This window comes from Amphichorda felina, assembly GCF_050947745.1.
Source record: "Amphichorda felina strain 45539 chromosome Unknown scaffold_3, whole genome shotgun sequence".
Taxonomy (NCBI): domain Eukaryota; kingdom Fungi; phylum Ascomycota; class Sordariomycetes; order Hypocreales; family Bionectriaceae; genus Amphichorda; species Amphichorda felina.
Window position 1 is genome coordinate 313,437 of NW_028145047.1, and position 21,274 is coordinate 334,710.

The 21,274-nt window shown below is 54.8% G+C and overlaps 8 protein-coding genes across 8 annotated transcripts; 3 read left to right on the forward strand and 5 right to left on the reverse strand.

Moving 5' to 3' along the window:
• Positions 1 to 2,723: 2,723 nt before the first annotated feature.
• ACO1O0_002781 (uncharacterized protein) lies at positions 2,724 to 4,768 on the forward strand (the record flags this gene model as incomplete). The annotated part of the gene is made up of 3 exons (XM_083192245.1): positions 2,724 to 2,949; positions 3,005 to 3,084; positions 3,200 to 4,768. The coding sequence occupies 3 exons, from the start codon at positions 2,724 to 2,726 to the stop codon at positions 4,766 to 4,768; spliced, it is 1,875 nt and encodes a 624-aa protein (XP_083051302.1).
• Positions 4,769 to 5,178: 410 nt separating this feature from the next.
• Positions 5,179 to 6,621, reverse strand: ACO1O0_002782 (phospholipase D-like domain-containing protein; the record flags this gene model as incomplete). The annotated part of the gene is made up of 2 exons (XM_083192246.1): positions 5,179 to 6,476; positions 6,618 to 6,621. The coding sequence occupies 2 exons, from the start codon at positions 6,619 to 6,621 to the stop codon at positions 5,179 to 5,181; spliced, it is 1,302 nt and encodes a 433-aa protein (XP_083051303.1).
• A 475-nt stretch (positions 6,622 to 7,096) lies between these two features.
• Positions 7,097 to 8,732, reverse strand: ACO1O0_002783 (cytochrome P450; the record flags this gene model as incomplete). Its single annotated transcript, XM_083192247.1, has 5 exons — positions 7,097 to 7,539; positions 7,597 to 7,754; positions 7,853 to 8,480; positions 8,545 to 8,692; positions 8,724 to 8,732. 5 exons carry the CDS (start codon positions 8,730 to 8,732, stop codon positions 7,097 to 7,099), a joined length of 1,386 nt encoding a protein of 461 aa, XP_083051304.1.
• A 1,065-nt stretch (positions 8,733 to 9,797) lies between these two features.
• ACO1O0_002784 (uncharacterized protein) lies at positions 9,798 to 13,191 on the forward strand (the record flags this gene model as incomplete). The annotated part of the gene is made up of 2 exons (XM_083192248.1): positions 9,798 to 10,270; positions 10,323 to 13,191. The coding sequence occupies 2 exons, from the start codon at positions 9,798 to 9,800 to the stop codon at positions 13,189 to 13,191; spliced, it is 3,342 nt and encodes a 1,113-aa protein (XP_083051305.1).
• Positions 13,192 to 14,064: 873 nt separating this feature from the next.
• ACO1O0_002785 (ceramidase) lies at positions 14,065 to 14,975 on the reverse strand (the record flags this gene model as incomplete). Its single annotated transcript, XM_083192249.1, has 3 exons — positions 14,065 to 14,708; positions 14,771 to 14,844; positions 14,896 to 14,975. 3 exons carry the CDS (start codon positions 14,973 to 14,975, stop codon positions 14,065 to 14,067), a joined length of 798 nt encoding a protein of 265 aa, XP_083051306.1.
• Positions 14,976 to 16,244: 1,269 nt separating this feature from the next.
• On the reverse strand, positions 16,245 to 16,929 carry SVP26 (transmembrane adaptor Erv26; the record flags this gene model as incomplete). Its single annotated transcript, XM_083192250.1, has 2 exons — positions 16,245 to 16,567; positions 16,626 to 16,929. 2 exons carry the CDS (start codon positions 16,927 to 16,929, stop codon positions 16,245 to 16,247), a joined length of 627 nt encoding a protein of 208 aa, XP_083051307.1.
• A 596-nt stretch (positions 16,930 to 17,525) lies between these two features.
• Positions 17,526 to 18,439, forward strand: BUD23 (18S rRNA (guanine1575-N7)-methyltransferase; the record flags this gene model as incomplete). Its single annotated transcript, XM_083192251.1, has 2 exons — positions 17,526 to 17,548; positions 17,620 to 18,439. The coding sequence occupies 2 exons, from the start codon at positions 17,526 to 17,528 to the stop codon at positions 18,437 to 18,439; spliced, it is 843 nt and encodes a 280-aa protein (XP_083051308.1).
• Positions 18,440 to 18,735: 296 nt separating this feature from the next.
• Positions 18,736 to 20,935, reverse strand: KRS1 (lysine--tRNA ligase KRS1; the record flags this gene model as incomplete). The annotated part of the gene is made up of 9 exons (XM_083192252.1): positions 18,736 to 18,982; positions 19,032 to 19,156; positions 19,215 to 19,576; positions 19,632 to 19,995; positions 20,052 to 20,170; positions 20,220 to 20,319; positions 20,373 to 20,528; positions 20,585 to 20,656; positions 20,708 to 20,935. The coding sequence occupies 9 exons, from the start codon at positions 20,933 to 20,935 to the stop codon at positions 18,736 to 18,738; spliced, it is 1,773 nt and encodes a 590-aa protein (XP_083051309.1).
• Positions 20,936 to 21,274: the final 339 nt, after the last annotated feature.

The window sequence follows — 21,274 nt, forward strand, 5'->3', positions numbered from 1 at the left end:
TTCTTTGTTTTTCTTCAACGGCGAGCAGTGCTATATCCTGACAAACTGGACTCGTTCTACATCTGACACGGGGCACATCTCTCAAAGTTCACGAGGGCTTCGGTTAACACAACTAGGATACGTAAGACCCTATTCCAACCTGTGCCCAACATATGGGAGAACTAGAGACCGTGCCCCTGAGCCGAGTATCCAAGGGCCTGAATAGACTTTTTAGATTTCCTCACTACAGATGTTACCCGTACATGGAATCGCAGAATTCAGTAGCACTATTCGAACACCGATGGTTTCTATAAGTGCACTGGTCCTTATTAGGTTGCCTTTGTTTAGTAGAGTGAGCACAACTATCACTACAGGTATTTTGTGCGGCTGAAACGTGTTTCTTCTCAGGGCATCGAAGGGCCTAGTATCTAGATACTTGATCTTTCAGATTATAAGAAGTCACCGAAGGAGTTGGCACGTCTCTTGTTTTGACCCAATGGCTTGATGCCGTTTTTATCTTGTGATGTTTAACAATGTCAGACATTATACGGCCCTTAATATAGTTTTAAAGGTGTTTTCGGGGCATCAGGCGACATTATAGACCATCCACATCGGCTGTTCATCTGGGTAGGTGCTAAGAAGAAGGGTGAGGGCTTATTGGGGCACGAGCAAGGAGACCACGATAGACTTGAGAATCTTGCCAATAGTGATTATTGCCGCTAGTATGTCTAAAGATAAAACGAGACATCCATCGACGCCTTACTTTTGTGGTCTGTCGAGGCTTCTGATTCATGTGCTTACCCCCAGCCTCCCCTCCGCAAAGCCCTCGGTTCGTCGCAGGGAACATGATCCTTGTCACCTGAGAGGTCCCAATGACGAAAACGCCGTCGCACGGAACAACTAAAATGTCCTGTAACTCTCCCTCCTGCAACACACACCACGATCAGAAACAATCCGATTCCCCTCAGCCCAGAGTATCGCCGGCCTTCGACGCAAGCATAGCCTCGACAATGTCCATCAATTCCCAAACACAGTCCACCTTTGTCGCTCGCCTTCCAAGAGAAATTCGCGATGCCATTTACCTGGAGATCTGGCGATCTGCTGGTCTCCGCCAGCACATAGTGTCGCATTGGGACTGGGATTCACAACGGTCCAAGGCGACGGGTGCTCATTTTTGCCGTTGGCCATGCGACACCCAGTATCAAGTAGAGGACGACCTGCAGGAAGAGATCGAACTGTTACGGATCCAAGACAATGTGCAGCCTGGAGATTCTATCAAGAATGTAACTTACCAGATGCGCCTTGAGTCGGCATGGCTGAATCACTGGAGATGCGGCGAGTGCGTTGAAGAGGCCCACAACATGGGCGATGTCACCATGGACTCTACTTCGGGAATCTCCTGCTGGAAGAAACCCCCACCATTGGCCGACGATGCGACACGTAAACCCCCTCGGAGGCTGAGTCGTTTCTGGAGGAAAGCTGGCGAAACTACAAAGTTGGATCGCTTCTGGAAGACGGCAAAAGAGCGGAGTGGCAGCACCACTGACAAGACATGGACCGGAGGTCCTTATCTCGCCATGCTACTGTCATGCAAAATCTTGTACGTGCAACATTTACTTACCCATTGTAACCTGCGTCTTAAAACTAAGGATACTACTATAGGTCGGAAGAATGTCTGAAGTCCATCTACGAGTCAACGACGTTCGTGTTCACCGATGTGCTTGCTTGGCAAATGTTTGTCGGATTCTGCGAACCGCATCCAACCATCCAGGGTTGGACACAGAGGGTCATCCCACCTCCAGCCTTTCCAAAGTATGCTACCCTTCTGGAACTGTCACTAATACCAGTATTCTCGTACGATTTGACATGCACATCACCATCTTTGGGTGCTCACCCAGACAGTCTGCACGACCCGTATGACTTCCACTGGATGCAGCTGCATCGATTTGAGAATCTGAGTTCCGTCAAGATATGGGTTGCTGCACGCGCCACCGGGTTCTACGGCAAACCGCTGCCCCAAGACTATACCAAATTCAACAACCTGAGTCTTGAGGCGCTTCAAGAAGCTCTTTCATGCTTCACAAACGTACCCTCATTTATTCTGAGCACACCCTTGGATCACGACGCTGGGCCTGACGGCTACCTTGAAGAAGTCACGCAGCGTGCTGGTCATCGAGTTTGGAGAAGAGGCCCTGGCGACTTATTCCATCCACAGCTGGAACGGGTATACTGGAACGGTCGGCGCGAGGGATATGTCACAGTATACCCTATCAGGTGCGACTGTAATCAAGGTTGCATATCGGCATTTTGCTAATATCTCTCTTAGGCACGTTCGTATATACGATTCCCCCAGAACAGAGTCTCACGTCTGCGCTCCTCCAATCATTTTCTAGGCCTGCTAGGAGCAAAAGAATCCCGATCTACCTTTTTCATCGTTCTTATTTATCGAGGTACCAATTGAACCAGGTGTCTCACTGAACCCCCCCAACCCCTCAACCCTGCTAGATTCCCTGACCTGGGCACCTGCATAGCACAATCTCCGCAATGCGCATCGCCACACGGCACGGCACAGACCAGACGGGATGTGCTGGTTTGTACGTACGTTGCACGGTTTAATGCGTTGGATTGGTAACCTGCATGAATACAACTGTTATATAATCCCTCCCTGTGCCGAACCAACAAGAGCAACCGGTGGGCAATTCCAGTCATTTTGTGCCATCATCAACATTACAACTTACAACACCATGGCGAGCGAGACTGAATCCGAAACGGACATTGTCATCTGCGGCTGCGGGCTGACTGGTGCGATGCTTTCAGTACTGTTAAGCCAACACGAAGTTCCTCATGTGGTCCTCGAGAAGGAGGTCGATATTGCGGCGGATCCGCGGGGGATCGGCCTTGATGAGGACGGAATCCGCTGTTTGCAGGTCTGTGGCCTGTACGACAAGATCTTTAGCGAAATGGGGCGCAGTATGTAGTCAGTAGGAAAACAAGTGAAGGAGAATCGGCTAATCGCGGTTCGCAGGTGTTGACAAGTTCCTCTTCGTGGGTGGCTCCAAGAAGGACTTATCTGCCACCTCCTTCATGGAAAGGACATACGGCACGGTATGTTGAAATTGGTGGTATATATTCTAGAGTACAAGAGGCACTAATGAGGACTCCATGGGGATTCTAGACACAAGGAGGTACAGGCCATCCTGGCTTTATTTTCCACAAACAGCCAGTCATGGAGAAATATCTACGGTCACGGACCGAAGAGCTCAAGGTCGGCCAAATCCGCTTGGGCTGTCGCGTCACATCCATACGGGAGGACGAAGAATGGGTCCACGTCCAGTATGTCGATAATAGCGACCACCTGAAGTCGATCCGAGCTAGGTTTCTCGTCGGCGCCGATGGGAAAACTGGATTCACACGGAAGCAATATCTCGAGCCTCGCGGGGTCCAGCTTGAAAAACTGGTCGATATGCCCTACGAGGAAGACTGGGTGGCTATCAACTGGAAGATATCGCTCCCGACACCAGAGACACACCCCGATTTCCCCCTCTGGGAGAGGGGATACACACCACAGCAGGTGTACGACGAGTTCTTCCCCACCGATTTCCGATTCCTGTGCAACCCCCAGCGGTCTGCCATCTGCACCCGCTTTGGACTTCCCGCGGACCGACTCTGGAGATTCGAATATGTCGTGTTGCGTGGCGAAGACCGGCAGGAGATGGCAGCGGTTGAGAAGATGGCCGAGATTATCTACCCATACATCACCCACCCGGGAACACGCCATGGTATAGCAGCGTCCGAGGTACAGTTTCCGACCGACTGTATCAAGGTCATGCGATGTCGGCCGTTTCGCTTCTCGGCCAGAAGCTGCAACAGATGGGCTCTGGACCGAACCATTCTATGCGGCGATTCAGCACACGTGTTTCCCCCATTTGGCGCCCAGGGTATTGCATCTGGTTTCAGGGATGCCATTTCTCTGGCGTGGCGGCTGCGACTGGCGACACGACAACGCTCGGATAGCACATACCACCAAGATACCAAGATGGACCACCGCAAGCTTCTGGAGGGCTGGTATTCGGAGCGGAAGCAGCAGCTCGACGCATCTCTGCGATTGACAATTATGAACGGCGCAGTGGTCACAGAGTCGGACAGCCTCAAGATCTTCCTGCGAGACTGGTATCTGTGGCTAGTGCAGCTCATCCCTAGCTGGAAGCGCCAGATCCAGCTGGGCACTCGGGGGGATGGCTTGATTCAGTACCAATGGGAAGAAGGTCGAGGCATGGCCTTTGTGCCCAGCCTAGGTGGGGGTGGATGTTTCCCTCAAGTCTACGCTACTCGTGTACACGGCACAGGCGAGGTCTTGTTCACCGACGACATCATCTTCTCGCCGTCTAAGAAGGGTCTCTTTCAATTGTTCGTACTGATCAAGACTGTCGCGGAGTATGACGAATTGAAGAATCCTCTCGCTGGCATCGAGGAGACAACCAATGGAGTGTTAGTTATGGACGAGGCCTCGATATTTTCTGAGGATTTAACCGGTCCTCTTGGAAGCCCTATTGGAGATCGTGACGTCTACCGATTTGCCACAGAAGACGAATTTGCCAGTAGCCCCCTGTGCGCCGGCAGACCTAGGCCAGTAGGCTACGATCATCACCTGATGGTGGAGGCGGCCAGGGGTAACAAGTTTATTGTGCTCCGTCCCGATAGGTTTGTCTTCGCCGCCTGCGGGACGACGGAGGAGCTGCATGAAGTGGCGGGAAGAATCGGTCATCTTGTCACCAAGGGGACACTGTAGGGATTTGCTGAAGTGGATACATCTGTGTCTATGTCGGCATATAAAAGCAGCAGGAGGGGGTTCACTCGCCTGCGGGAGCCTGAGAAATTGTATTTATGATCTGAACTATAGAATAGTTATTTATAGACACCCCGCTTTATCTTTATTGTAGGCTCTACTGCTAACCTTTTTCAGGGGCTCTGGGTATGGTAGCACGTATAGATGGGACTTTTCATTACTTTCTGGGCGCATTTCACAGCTTGACTAGTGGTTGTTGGTGATTGTAGTCGACGACTCCAGGCCGAGGTTCTTATAGCGTTTGGAATATTTCTCCGAGCGCAAATTACGGCTTACAGTCTGATTGGAGTCTAAGGCGCCTTGACATTTATGTACATGTATCCAACGCAGGCAACCCGCCCCGTACCGCCGCATCACAGCGGAGTCTTGCCGCTGCAGGTATCCCTCACGGTGTAGAAATTGTCATGGAGGTACGAGTAATGAATATCCTTGTCCCTGATCCTGATCAGTGACTCGTCGGCGTTCCTCAGCGCCGTCATGGCATAGTTGTGGCTGCCCGTGAAGACGCGAGGAATCTGGTCGTCGTCGTAGGCGCCGTCGATGAGCATGTACTTGGAGTGCGGGCGCAGGTTGCGCCCCTCGTGGGCGACGCCACACTTTGTGATGCCAATCTTCTTGCCGCCCGTGTTCTTGAGCGCCGCCACGATGTTGTCGTTGGCCTCTGAGTAGACCACGTCGACCCAGCAGCCGTTGCGGGCGAGCTCGGCCAGCTTCTCGGCCACGGCGATGCGCGTGAAGGCCCACATGACGACGCGCACGTCCGTCTGGTGCTTCTTGCCGTCCTCCTCGCCCGTGTACGAGCACTTGACAACCTTGAGGGCGCTGACGATGGAGTCGGTGGAGGCCTGGTTGAGGTCGCCGTTGGTCTCCTTGCGAGGGAAGAAGTGCGTCTTGTATTTATCGTCAGTGTCACCAATCCAGTAGTAGTTGTCATTCCCGGGTCCGTTGTAGTTGGCGGCCAGATCGGAAAAGTACTTGCGGTAGTTGGCAAAGGAGGCCGTCTCGTTCCAAGTGATGGCATTGTTCCACGACGTGTCAGCGTCCCAGGTGCCGAGGTTCCCAGACGACTGGAAGACAACGTCGGATACGATGGAGCCGTCGTTTAGCTTGATCTTGGTGGCGATGAGGAACTTGTTGTGGTTGTAGGCGTACGAGTCGGTGTAGAGCTTGCGCTTTCCAATGCATCCCTTCTTGTCCGGGCACAGGACAATATAGGAATCAGCATCGCTGTCGGTGCCGAGCTCCGGCGCGATGGTCTTATACGGGTACCGATTTGAGTTGGAATTGCCGTCCTTGGTGTTGTTGTCCAGCACGATGCGGACGTTGACGCCCCGCTTGTGAGCCTTGACCAGGCGCTGTGGGATGTTGGGCTTGGTCTCTGTGTCGGTCGTGTAAGGAACTTTGAACTCGAACCAGGACATCTCAATGTGCTCGCCGGCCGGGACCCGGTCGATGATGCGCGCCAGCTGCTGGAAGATGGCGTACTGCTCGGCCTCGGAGCCTGGAGGGTGGTTGAAGACGGGCTTGCCAAGCACCGGATCCGGCTCAGCAGCCATCACGGGCGAGGCAATCATGGCGAAGCCCGCCGCCAGCACTGCAAGCTGCCGGCCTGAGTGAACGAACCGCATCTTCTCCTTCTCGTTTGTGAAGACTTAGGCCAGGAGATCAGTGGTGCAGTACTTGGATGGTTGGATGGCCATCGGCCGCTAGGCCTGTCTTATATACTGTGATTTTTTGCGTGGCATGACGGCGAGGCGTACAAACTGATATTGAGTCCAGCTGTATCTCGTACGCATTGTAGCACCCGAGATTTACGAGGCCGATGCGCAGTGCAATTTTTAGCATCAATCAGCCTCGTAGGCGGAAGTGAGACGTGGAGACTAGAGATCGGCATCTTACCTGCCCCTTGCAGCCTGCTTCGCGAAATCATGCCACCAGCCAGCAGCATATTATCGGCCTCGGGGTTATTAATTAGCCCTACGCCAGAGGACTGGAGAAGTTATCCTGCCGTTTCAAACTTCTTCCACTGCTCAGCCATCAGCTGAGTTGATTCTTTCCATTCGGCTGAGCGCGGCCCAACTATCAAGCCTCTTATGTTTGGATCAAGACCGAAGCCATAATTCACAGCCGAGTCAGCTACCGCTACCTGCAGCACTGTATAGACGGGAGAATATAATTATATAATTAGACATGCCGGTAATAGTCTATTAAGACCAGGCAGAGTAAAGCCCTGGTGTATTATATCGCTTTCTACCTCGCTAGAGACTGGAATCAGGCCCCCAGAGACACCACACAGCCGTCTGCGCTCGAAACCACCAGTGTCAAATTCTGCTTCTCCATGCCCACCCCCACTGAGGCCTCGTCAGACGGGACTCTGATCTGAGGAAACACCTGCACCACCCGTGCAATCGTGTACGCGATCTCCAGCCAAGCAAACTCCTGGCCGAGACATATCCGCGGGCCCCCGTTGAAGGGCAGGTACCCCCAGCCGACATCCCTCAGCGAGCCGTCCTCCCAGCGTTCGGGCCGGAACTGGTTTGCGTCCTCACCGTATATCTCCTTGCGTCGGTGCATGACGTACGGGCAGTATCCGACGCCCTCGCCCGGTCGAACAAGGACAGGGCTCTGGCCATCTGGTCCACCTCCCACGGGGAGGACTGTGAGGCGCGCTGCTTCGCGGGAGTTGACTGGCACGGATGGGTAGAGACGCAAGACTGGTATGCCAGGTCAGTGAATGGTTATCAGGTATGAGCTCTCTTTTCCCAACCTACCTTCTTTAATCACCAGGTGGAGGTACGGCAAACGAGACTTTTGGGTATCCCTCAGATCCTCTCTCAAAGGCGGTGGGGCGCTGGTGCCCAGTCCGTACGCCTGTTTGATCTCTTCTCGCAACCTATCGAGGACGTTCTGGTGCCTGGCGAGCAGTCGACTATTGCAGTCAGCATGGCTTGTCAAAGTCTAAAGTAAAGAGGAAGAAAGGCACCCCAAAGGAAGAAACAATTACGTGAGAAGATTAGAAAGACATACAAGCTCCACTGAAGGCAGCACCCGGTGGTGTCCCGGCCCGCCAGCAACACATTCAGACACTGATCACGGATGACGAGCGGATCCGTGGTCTGTTGGACCAGTGCCTCCACAAAGCAGCCGCCACTCTGGGAAGAATCTGGACCACCCTTGCCCTTCCCCATCGTCGATTCTCTGAGCGCCCTGGCAACGGCTCCGTCGACGAAGCGATGGCACGTCCTGCAGGCGTCACGGAACTCCCTGCTGTTCATGAGCCAGTAGAACGGCCCCAGGCGGCCGCGGTGGGAGAGGTATTCCTGCGCCGTGTTGAAGGCGGCGGCAAAGTCGGATTCTTGGCCGGATACCTGGCCCCAGTCGGCGTTGGAGACGGAGTCGCCAAAGAGGAGGAACATGGTGGTGTCAAAGGTGAGCCGGAAGCACAATGGCTGGAGGTCCACATTCCCATCTTTGGGGATGGCGTCGATGAGATCCTGGACGCATTTCTTGATCTGGTCGAAATTCTGGGGTCGGTTCGAGGCGAGCTGGGGGCGCAGTAAGTGCCGTGAATGCTTCCATGCCTCGCCGTCCTGGGTGAAGATGCCAGAGCCCAACAGTGGTCGAAACGTGGGCTGACGAAGTCCCAGGCAATAATCTATTACGGAGCGAATATCCAATTACTACCAACCGGGGCGATGCTGGATAGGGTCAGGTCATACCGTTAAAGTTGGTGGACAGAATGGCCTCGATATTTCGAGGGTCAATAGTGTTGACACCTCGGCCACCGAGAAGATTCTGCTCGAAGGTCGGAGGGATTTCTTGCATAACCTGGGCGAACCAATGTAGAATCTGTTTCTTTTTGGCATGCTGGAATGCCTTGGCCAGCAGGTCTAGAGACAGGGGCCATTTAGTCTTCAATGGTTGTGGTGGCTGACAGCCGTGCTCAAGGGCGAATCGTCGTTCTATCTCAAGGTTTGCCTATCGTCTAAGTGAGCACATGTGAATAACAGCATTCCAAGATGAAAGAGATGGTTTGACCTGGCGTTGGCGCATCCACCTCCACGAGACGAAGATGGCCGCCAGGGAAAGGACGACGCCAACGTATGGATAAATCCCTTGTTTCGTAACAGTGTCCATGATGGATTTCATGTCGGTAATATGAACCGTCAAAGGTTGAGGGGGAGAAAAAAAGTCGAAATGGGCCGTGAAAGGGTCCTGTTGATAGCAGCGTTTGAACGCCGCAATCTTGACCTCACCTGCAGGGCTGAATTCGTTGTTTGTTCCCTGAATTCTCCGGCATAGACTTGCGTCGAATCACGGACAGAATCAGTGTGATATCCATGCATGGGTGCTGTTCGTGCATCTACGCATGCGCTCTCAGGCATTCAGCTGGAAGATGCCAGCCTGCTGCCCGATTGCCATCGGATCTATTAATATCATTCATTCATGGTCAACGTGGTCTTGTATCGTGCCGGATGTTACCACAGGTTCAACAGTGGTTTATTCCTTTTGCTATAAACGCAGTAGATCTTCCATAACAATGTATACCACATCTGCAACTCCCAGTTCTTCCCCCGTTTGTTGTTCTACGACAGAACATCATATGTTGATCGTGCAAACGAGGCTGGCTCTCACGTCCTTCCCCTCTTTTAAGGGCCATGCACCATGCAGCCACCCAGCAAGATTCGACATCTCACCCTTCCTAATCACCAATAGAAGTTTCGCCTCACTCGCCCGGGTTACGGGCTGAAATACAGCTCTCATGTGCAGCTGCCTGAGGCCACGGCAGCCTCATCAACCTTGGCTCTTGGGAAGGGTGGGGGCGGATGACCAAGAGTCCAAGACGAGATGCTGGGCAATGACACGCTCGTCTCGCGCAGGGTCAACCTTGACCTTCGCGCCTGTTAGACTCTAATCCCGTGCACGAGCGTGGACAGGCTTTCGCGGCCCAGATCGCGCCGACGTCAACGCCATGGCCGACCCCTTCTCCATCATAGCCGGCGCCGTCGGTGTTGCCGATGTTTGTGTCAAGCTTGGAACGGCCATCTACCGTCTACGGAAGGATGTGGGCGGCATCGACGACGAGCTCGATTCTCTAGCAAACGACCTCGAAGACATCCAGCAACTGTGCGCGACGGTCCGCGACCTTTTCAGGGATGCTTCGCAGGATGCATCAGAGAAGACAGAGGAGCAGGATGACCCGGCCAAGAGGAGGCTCAGAGACCATCTCTACAGGGCCCTCCAGAATTGCGAGGGCGTGGTCATGAAACTCCACGAGACAATGCTAAAGATCCAGGGCAGCTCTCGAGGGGCAGCACCGAGCAAACTCGACACTATCCGGAAGGCCATAAGGAAGCAGCTGCAGGAGAGCGACTTGCACAGCCGTCATATGCAGCTAGCGGCGTACCAGAATGGACTGCACATGGTGCTGTCCATGATAAACTTGTACGTGGTTTCTTCTTTGTTGTTTGGCTTGTTCAAGCTAACATGTGCTCAGCCAGACAATCCGCGACTCCCAGGACGATAATTCCCAGTCCTTTGAGGAGCTATCAAGAGAGGTCCAGCAAATGGATGCCAGTCTGCAGGTCCATCTGGACGGCCTCCGCAAGTCACTGACGATATCCGATGGATCCCAGCTGGTGGCTCTCCGAGCGCTGGAGGAGCTGCGGCGCGCAGTTACTTCTACAACGGATAACATGGAGTCGGACTCGTCCAATCATTATTTCGATATTCCCCAGCGCGTCAGCTCAATCTTCACCGGCAGAGAATCCCACCTGCGAGAGCTGCAGGAGCTGTTCGTCCCGCGCCGTACCGCCACCTCTCACGACCAACTCCAGCGTCGCTTCGTGATCCACGGCCTGGGTGGATCTGGTAAGACGCAGTTCTGTTGCAAGTTCGCTCAGGACAACCAGGAAAGCTTCTGGGCCATCTTCTGGATCGACGCCAGCACTGAGGAGCGCGCTAAGCAGACCCTGGGCGACATTGTTGAGACGGCGGGCTTGGACAAGGACGAGAATGCGGCGCTGCTCTGGCTATCCAACTTGCGCAAGCGGTGGCTGCTCATCATCGACAACGCCGACAACGACGATGTGCCTCTGGATAAGTACTTCCCCAAGGGCAAGAGGGGGAATATCCTCGTCACGACGAGGAACCCTGCATATAGGCTCCACGGAAACGTCGGTCGCCAGTATTACACGTTCCAGGGCCTACAGTCAGAGGATGCCACCCAGCTCCTACTCAAGGCAGCAAATATCTCGCATTCAGGCTGGAAGGACTACCTAGAGGAAGCCCGAGTGATCACCAAGGAGCTGGGATTCCTCGCTCTAGCCATTGTCCACGCCGGCGCCGCCATTGCCGATAACATGTGCGACCTGGAGCACTACCTAGACTACTACGGACGTATGCGGCGCAGGATTCGCAACTCCAAGCTCGCTGAGCAAGGGTCCGACAACGAGGCGACCGTCTTTGCCACCTGGGAGATTTGCCATGCGCGATTGCGAGACAGGGCGCTGGACGATCGTTCACCGCAGCGGAAGCAGGCCGCCGTTGATGCTCTCGAGCTCCTCAACGTCCTAGCTTTCTTCCACTGGGAGGCCATCTCGTTCCAGATCTTCACCCGCGCGGCAAAGAACCTGCACCCAGTGTTTGGTCAGACGGCAGCCCCGTCTAGTAGTACAGTGGCACAGAAACCGCCTTGGGGGAAATGGCTGCGGGAGATTCCTTCAACACTTGTCGCCTTTATTCTCAAGAACAGAACCCCGTCTATCCTCCCCAGAGTCATTGCGGACATCCAGAGTCTAGACACGGTCGGAGACGCCCAGGACCGCATACGGTCCGCGCTCAAGGAGCTCATACGCATGTCCCTCATCATGGGCAACGAGCACGGCGACACGTACTCAATGCACCCCATTGTCCACATGTGGGCGAGGGAACGGCCTGGCATGAAGGCCCCCGAGCAGGCCCTGTGGGCAGACGTGGCAGGTAGAGTGCTCGCGTCGTCGGTGCTTCTACCCCCTCTGGACAGCTCTGCCACCGACGAGCGATACCACATCAGCCTGTTTCCCCATGTTGAGTTTGTCCAAAACTACCGGGGCCTTGTGTCCAAGGAAATGGCGACAACTAGTATATACAAGAAGCATGCCTGGTCGTCCCTGGCGTGGATCAAGCCGTTTGTGCCGCCCCTGGCCCCCGATGCGGAAAAGATGCTCATGTACACCAAGTTCAGCCTGGTGTATGCCAAATGCGGGCACTTCGCAAAGGCCAAGCGTCTCATGAAGGAGGTCTCGGCGTTTCTGGACCGGTACCTCGGTCCACATCACGAGCGGTCGAGAAAGGCCACGCTGTTTCTCTCGACCCTGTACTGGAACTTGGGACGCACTCCCGACGCAAAGAGGCTCCAGCAGTCTCTGCTCCAAACATGCTCTACTAGACTAGGACCGACCCATCCCGAGACTATTGAGGTGATGGGCGAGGTGGGCCTCTCCCTCTGGCTCCAGGGGCAGTACACTGCGGCGCGCGCTCTCCAGGAGAAAGTGTTGAAGGAGCTGTTGAAAAGACTACCCCCTGACCACAGGGATGTCCTCCAGGCCATGGACCACCTAGGGATTACAGTGCACAAGTTCTGGGGCCAGGACAACTTTGAGCGAGCGTTGCAGCTTCACACGGAGGCAGCCGCTGGTATGACCAAGGTCCTCGGACCGGACCACGAGAAGACACTCATAGCGAGGGAGAATGCCAGCCGCGTGGGGCTGCTGGTTGGAGGCGAGCACGTGAAAGCAGCGCTGATAACCATGGAGGACGTCCTGCAGAGGCGCCGTGAAAGACTAGGCGATGAGCATCCCTACACACTGATGGCCATGGCCAACCTGGGCCTGGCCCTAACCGCCAACGGCAGGCTGGACGAGGCAGACCGCATCTTTGTCAATGGCCTCCCCGTGGGCGAGCGCATCCTCGGAAGTAAGGCTATCAGCTTCCAGTTCGGACGGCACAGCTACGCGTGCACGCTGGCGCAGCAAGGGCGGTACGCAGAGGCTGAGGAGCTGCTAGTGCAGGTGACCGAGTGCCAGAAGTATGTCCACGCGCGGCGTGGCGACTATCACCCCGACCGGCTGGGGGCGCTGATTGAGCTGGCGAGGTGTTGTTACATCCAGGGGAAGATAGCGCGGTCTATTGCCATCTGCGACGAGGTCATCTTTGGGCTGGACAAGATCTCCACGATGCCGCATCCACTAGCCCAGGAGCTGCGGGTTGCTCGAAGCCACATGCTGGAGCTGAAAGAGGGTGGGGTGGATGGAGATCGAAGTGAGGTTAAATTTCCGTTTGTTGTGTTTCGATATCGTGACGGCGGTGCATGTAAAACAAGATGATACCCTGGTGGCAGGCCCTATGGAAATCGACGCCAAAGGCGGACGGTTTCATGAAAGATATCAACGCAGTATAAGGGGTCTCCTTGTCGTTCAAATCGCCCATGGCCTTGTTTCTCTCAGTCTGCGTGTTGCAGCTCACCGTGTGCAAGGTCTGAGTGCCAGCAGCCACGAGCAGAAAATCAGGATTTCTCAGACCCTGCCGTCATCACTGCCAACACACATAGCAGGGGGTTGTTGAAATAAATCAGCAGGCGCTCCCATCCTTCTTGACTTGGTCACAAGAGGGAATCTACGCCCTTCGTTGCAGCGTTCTGCTCGTCCTTGATTGTCTTCTCGGTGCGAAGGGTCGAGGTCAGAGCGCCGCCGGCGTCGTCGACCAGTTCCTTCATGAGTCCTCCAGGGGCTTAAAGGCATCCTAGATCGTTGTTCGTCTAGGGCTTGCCATACGAGACACCATTCCTACCGTCGGTGCTGATTTGGCTGCGGAGTTGACGTCTCGGAGGGATAGGGTGTAAGAGCTTTAAACAGGTTCTTGACGGCCGGGGCAGAGACACATCACCGAGAGCTTAATGACAAGCTCTGCTTAATTGGGCTACCTCTACAGCGGTCGCAAATGCGGTAAAGAGGATGGCTTGCAAGGTTTTAGTAATCAAGGGCGAAGTTCAGCGCGAAGGAATCATAACCTGTCGTGAGACGACAAGGCATGCGGCGAAGAGAGAGGGAGTCAAGTCTCTTGAGGAAGGAAGAAAGAAGCTACATGTAGGTGTGAAGGTGGGTTGTTAAGAAGGCGAGGTCTGCCTGCGGGTCTCTATAGTAGTACCAAACTCATAACAGCGTCACTTAATTAGAAAGAAACAAAAAAAAGAGACAAAATTACGCCTTCTTCTTCTCCCTAAGAGCCTCTTCCCGCACCTCCCTCGCAACAGTCATGAAGCGGTCTGCACCAATGGCCGTCAGGATGTGCCACCAACCATGAAGCTCCAGCAGCCAAGCCCAGGGTAGGCCAATCTGCTCCTTGAGGTCTCGCAGCGCAGCACAGAACTCTAGGTCGATGTTCCAGATGATGTACCCGACCAGGCAGATCCCGATCGCCTGCCACGTGCGCTTGTTCCAGTCGCGGGCCTTGGCTCTCGGGAACTCTGGCTGGGCCCACCAGTAGAGATACTGCGCCCGGCAGGACACGGCGGCGAGGCCGATGAAGAAGGCGATGACCTGGTAGATGATCTTGGCGGACCAGACGTAGAAGGCGGAGAAGCTGAGGATCACGGCCGCGAGGGTGGCGGAGATGGCGCGGGCCTTGAAAGCAGACTGCCGAATGTTCAAGGTGGTCTGTAGCATGGACCAGATGATGCCAATCATGGAGAGCTCATCGACGAACTCGAGGGTCTGGCGCAGCGACGCGTGGAACAGGAATGAGCCAACTCCCAGGACCAAGAGCGACAGGGACATGACATCCCAATTGGGTGCAAACAGACCGCGGCTACCAGGGCCGTACATGGCTCGGAGAGCGAGGTAGACTACATGTAGACAGGACATTAAGTCTCCATGATTCAACCGACTTCAGGGTAGAAAAGCTTACCATAGGCAGCATTGCTAACAGAGTTTATAAACTCAGCGAGGTAGAAAGTCACCACATAGTCCTCCTCGCAAAAGCTATTTGCCTGTCAGTCCTAGATAGCAAGACCATGTACGCACGCAACTCACTTTGCCCTGCTAGAGGGTGGGCTCCATGCACCGCTATCCGCGTAAGGGTCGCCGGCGAACCGGATGTTGTGGTGGCCCATGATTGAATCTTCAGCTGGGTCTTTAAAAAAAACAAGGTAATTTTAGATGTTGACAAAAGAGGGCAGAAGTATTAAATAGTGGGAAGTGTTCCTGCACCAAAGAGTGTGGCGTGATGTCGACTATTAATACTTAGCCAGCAAGCCGGGGTAGTGGAGATGGGACCACAGCGGGATACGACGTAGTTCAAGCACAATCGCGCGTGGAAATCGCAGGCCACATGGGAGAGTTAATGGCGGAGCTTGCGGGACCAAAGGCAATCCGCAACTGCGAAAAGGCGTTTTAATATGGTGATCGGCAGAAGCTCGGAAGTGCACAAGGGTAACTTCCCAGTCAATCACATGCATGTTGGCTGTACCCTGGGTGTGAGATCAAACGGGCAAGAGAGTACATAAGTGCGGCTGGAAATCTGCAAGAAGCTCGTGTGCAATATCAAAGCTGTGATAGATATTGTGAGATCCCCAGACCAGGCTGGGGCTCATTCTCAAAAGCGCTAGAACACGTAGTTGATATACAAAAGTAGCGGACCGTGAGACTTCGCGCTCCAATGCAGGCCCACCAACCTCGGCATCATCTCATCCCACTCTTTCCAGTATCTACCAACAATCATACGCTGCCACAGCCGACGGGTAGTATTCAGATTGTAATTCATCGGGCGGCCCGTCGTGAGGCAAGCTTGCTCGATAGAGCACCATGTACTGCCTCAGTACTAGCTACTGAGCTTGAGACAATCGGGACTCGTCTTGGCACGGATTTGATGGCACCAGGCTCAGCCTAGTCCTTGTATCTAACTCATGGAACCTCGCCCTTGAGCGTAGCGCTGAAATCAATGCCAGCCGGGAAGCTATAGCGTCCAGGAACTCCAAGTGACACGTTCAGGGTAGCTTACGTGTGCCAATACAGATTTTTGTTGCCAGTAGGCTATAGAGGTAACGACGGCAAATCCATGCTCGAGATGATACTGAGTAGAGGGTTCCTATTAAGTGTTATCATGTGCTCTATGCCATCATAATCAAGCATAGGGAGTTATGAGAGAGGATCTCAGAGTAACTATGAAACTCGGATCATGCAAGACAAGTCTTGTCAAATACAATCTAGCGTAGTGTTTGTTCATCATAAAAGAGGAGTGCTGTAGCAAATAAAAAGAAAAAAAATGACTTACCATGTAATGTGATATAGGCTGGGCCTGATGCACTTAGCTGTGCGCACAGATACGCAGCTCCATAGCAGCGTGCGCCGTACAGTGTAAAGCATTCAACGCTCGGCGATAATCACGGTCTGTCCATCCCCGAGAAGCTCTGGCCGATCATTCCCCGCACAGAGTCAACGACAGCCTTGACCATACCCTGGTGTCTCGACTTCCCGTCAGGTCCTCGCACAGGCTCCGTACCCATGGTGGGCAGGACATTGTCTCCGGCCGACAGACTGACGAACAGGGCGAATGGGACGAGCCAGACGCACAGGCCAAAGTACGAGGCAATCATCGTGAAGCTCGGCACATCGGCGGCGTCGTAGTAGGAGGAGCGTTGATACGATCGTGTCTGGGCACCCGAGAAGTGCCTAAACCAGACGTAGTGGTCGACCAGGACGAGGACTAGAGCAGGCGAAGTTAGAAGGCTGTCAGGAGACGCTTCAGACAGGGGGTGCCTTACCACACGACAGGATGAAGAGAGGGTCGGACAGCTTCACAAAGGGGAACTTGCGCATGTTGCCCAGGTACACCACATGGCAGAAGATACCCAGCAGTGAAGCCCAGAAGGGGAAGCTGTCAACGAGCCACAGAAGCGCCTGGATCCCCATGATTGTGTAGATAAGTCTCGTCAGGAGGCGCTTCGCGATGACCGTGTTCTCCTCGACGAGCTCCGACAGGTAGTAGAGCCCGGAGGCGATGGCCATGGTGAGGAAGCAAAAGCCAATCACAGAGCCGGCATAGCCGACAAGGGGAAGAATCCACATGGTGTTCGAGATACCTGTGCCCTAGCCAGAGTCGTGACCGTGCATGCCGTGGGCGGTGTGGTGGGAAAGGGAGAAGTTGAAGCTGTGGGCAAAGGTGTCATGGAACCCCGAAATGGTCCAAGGACACGTTCTGCTGATCACCCAGTTCAGGGGCAGGAGCCAAGGGCCGCCGGAACCATCCTTGTTCCGCTCCGCTTGCAGCACATTTTCATGTTGCTGAGAACACACCCCGAGCTTGGAGTGCTAGACATGGGAAAGGGTTGAAATCCTAGAGAATTGACGGCTTCACCTTTTTATACCAAGCTCAAATCAGACGGGGAAAAAAACTTTCTGAGTGGGCTCGAGCTTAGCAACTCACCGTTGTGCGCGAGATCTCGGAGCCAAGCCGCCGGTCCCCTATCGATAAGCCACAAAAAAAATAATCGGGGGTCCATCCCACTAAGGCATGTTGAGCTTGACCGCCGACATCAAGACGAAGGCAGAAAACGACGACCAACGTCTCCCAGTCATACGAGAGAGGCCAATAAGAAACAAAAGTCCTATACAGGATCACCTGTGGAATTGAAAGGTCCCCGATCTTCTCCCCTGCAGCCACAATGTCTCGTCCCGAAGATACACTGTACGTCGCAACCCCACCATCACCACCATCTCCATCCCATCCATCCACGCTTCTGACCAAGTCGCCTACAGAGCCGCCGACGTCTACTATGACGACTCGGAGGCGCGCAAATACACCACCAACTCGCGTATCCAGAACATCCAGGCCTCCATGACCCGCCGCGCCCTCGAGCTCCTCGACCTTCCCGGCCCCTCCCTGATCCTCGACGTCGGCTGCGGCAGCGGCCTGTCCGGCGAGATCCTCTCGTCGCTCGAACCCGACGAGGGCGGCCCGCACGTCTGGGTAGGCATGGACGTGTCCCCCTCCATGCTCGACATCGCCCTGCAGCGCGACGTAGAGGGCGACCTGCTCCTCGCGGACATCGGGCAAGGCGTGCCCTTCCGCCCGGGTTCCTTCGACGCGGCCATCAGCATCTCGGCCATCCAGTGGCTGTGTAGCGCCGAGAACAGCGAGACGAGCCCCGCGGGGCGGCTGTCGCGCTTCTTCAACGGCCTGTACGCGTCGCTGCGCCGCGGCGGCCGCGCCGTCTGCCAGTTCTACCCCAAGAACGACCAGCAGAAGAAGATGATCACCGAGGCGGCCGTGCGGGCTGGGTTCGGCGCGGGTCTGCTCGAGGATGACCCGGGGACCAAGAGCGTCAAGCTGTACCTGGTGCTCACTGTGGGTGGCACCAACGATGGGAGGTCCGGCGATATTACTGGTGTGGTGGAGGGCATGGAGGGCGTGGACGTCATGGATGCGCGGAGGAAGATGAAGGCTCAGGGCGCGGGGAGCAACAAGAAGGGCAGCAAGGCGTGGATCGTCAAGAAGAAGGAGCAGATGGAGCGTAAAGGAAAAGTCGTCAAGGCCACGTCCAAGTATACCGGTCGCAAGCGGCGGATCGCATTCTAGCCCCGAGGCTGGGTGGTGGTTCGACAAAAGGATGGCATGGCATGGCGTTTATAGGATGGGTTGTTACGAAATTTGTTAGACATGACTTGAATCGGATACCCTTTGATGATGAATATTGTAGTTTACTCGTGTAAACATGAACGACGCGTCTTACGAGTTGAATTGTTATAAAAAAAAAAGTCATTCAGCATGTTCAAGTCGCATCGCCTGTTAATACAGCAGCGCGACACGATCTAGCTACTCTATCTCTACCGGTCTTTTTCTTCGTCTTTCTACTCTTGTCTTCATAAACACATCTACTCGTTCTGCTCGGGCTTCATGGTCGGGAACGCCAGAACCTCGCGGATGCTCCAGTTATCGGTCAAAAACATGATCATACGGTCGATACCCATGCCGAATCCACCAGTGGGCGGCAGGCCGTGCTCAAGAGCACGGCAGAAGGTCTCGTCAACACCCTGGGCCTCATCGTCGCCCTGAGCCTTCTGGCGGGCCTGCTCCTCGAAGCGCAGGCGCTGCTCGGCAGCAACGTTCAACTCGGTGTACCTGTAACAATTAGTAATGGTCCTTTCAAGGGTAGAAGCGCTGGACTTACGCGTTGACGATTTCCTTCTTGCAAACAAACACCTCGAAACGCTCACACAGGCCAGGGGTCTTGCGGGAGTCCTTGGCAAGCGGGGACATCATCTGGGGGTGGCCAACGATGAAAGTAGGGTTAATCTGCAAAATCAAAGTTAGCAACTAGGGCTGGGGGTTGTTTATGGGGTATGCAACTTACGGCCTGCTCCTCCAGGAAGTCTCCGACCAGAGCGTCCAGCATGCGGGCATTGGTGAGAGGGGGGTTGCACTCGACACCGGTCTTCTTGAGCACCTTCTTGAGGAACTCGCCGGTCTCGGCGGTGTGAAGCTCGACCGAGGGAGGGAACTTCTCGCCAGTGCACTCCTCCAGAGCGGGGATCATGTCGATGCGCCTCCAAGGAGCCTCCCAGTTGATGGTGATCTCCTCGCCCTTGGCGCTGTGGTAGGTGGTCTTGTAGCTGCCGTGGACGTGCTTGACCAGGCCAGACACAAGCTCCTCGGTCATTGTCATGAGATCGAACATGTCGGCATATGCCATATAGAACTCCAGGGTAGTGAACTCTGTTTACTGTTAGCAGCTGATTACTAGTAATACTGGCCAGCGTTATCATCTTACCAGGGTTGTGCGTGAGATCCATGCTCTCATTACGGAACTGACGTCCGATTTCGTACACACGGTTCAGACCACCGACGACAAGCATCTTGAGGTACAGCTCAGGGGCAATACGGAGGTACATGTCCATGTTGAGGTCGTTGTGGTGGGTCATGAAAGGCTTGGCAGTAGCACCGCCAGCAATGGTGTTGAGCATAGGGGTCTGAACGGCGACAAAGTCCCGGTCATCGAACCAGCGACGGATGTAGGTGTCAACCTTGGCACGGGTAATAAGAACATTGCGGGCCTTCTCGTTCATCATGAGGTCCAGGTAGCGCTGGCGGAAACGCTGCTCGGGGTTCTTGAAGCCATAGTGGTCGTCGGGGATCTGCCAAGTCAGTCAGTCTCGGCTCGGGACAGTCCTGGGAGTGGAACCAAACATACCTGGTGCAGGCAAGGAGACAGCAGGATGACCTCGACAGCGCCAATCGACAGCTCGCCAGAGTATTCACCCTCGCCCTGCTTCTTCTGGGGGTTGGATCGCATGGGGAAACCACGGACACCTGATGAAGGTCAGTAGAAGCTAAATAAGCATATGCAGAGGTCACATACCAATGATATCACCGCGGCGGAGGTTGACGTGCTGCTCCTCAAAGCTCGGGGCGTTGGGGTCGACAAAGTCGGCCTGAGAAAGCACTTGCAGCCGGGTGCCCTAGAAACCATTTAGCACCTTTCTTTGTCCCTCTAATCCCAGCAGTCACCCACCTCGGAACGGATGTCGTAGAAGAACAGCTTGCTACCGGCAGAGCGGCGGACGTAGATGCGGCCGGCGAGGGAAATCTGTTGCGACTTGTCGGACTCGCCATTCTTGAGGTGCGAAAATTCCTCGCTGAACTTGCGAATGTCGTAGTTGACATAGAACTGTGCCCTCCAGTCAGTATCACAGCCCCACCGTAGGGAGTATATTTGTGTCGAACCTTGTGAGGATAGGCCTTGCCCTGAGCGTGGAGGTCGTTGACGGTGCGCGATCGAATCTCAAAGTACTGGGGCTGTCAGTATCCTGTCTCGGTGGTTGGTAGAATCAGGGAGTGTAGGCCAACCTGGTTGGGCGTGAGCTCCTTCTCCTGGGCCTCGGCGCTCTTCTTGCTCTGCTGGGCAGGGCCCTTGGCGGCAGCCTTCTCCTTCTTGGCAGCCTCCCTCTCGCGGGCCTTCTGGCGCTTCTTGAGCTCCGTCTTGGAGATCATCTCGCCCGTCACCTCATCGAGGTGCAGCTTGCCAACGGCCTCGGCGGCCTGATCCACCGCATTGGGCTGCTGAGTATCCGCCATGATGATTGTTCGCTCGCAGTTTCGTGGAGTGTTTTGTCGTTCGAAGTGGATAGAGTCGGCGTGAGCGAGTGGGGAATTGGGCCGCGCTGGGTATTTCAACTCGGCGTTCTGGTGGTTTGAGTCAATGCGATGGCAAGAAAAAATTCCAGTGACAGTTCGAGGGGCACCTTCGACTCACAATCTGCGTCGCGGGGGAAAATCGCAACGGGACCCCGCCATCCAACAAGGGCACAGTGCTGCGACCAGAGGTACGTACCGCGGGGTAGACAGCGAGTTCGGTGGATGACTCAGTCACGCGTGGTGGGCAGTGCGTTCAGTTCAGGGACCATTGGACGATCG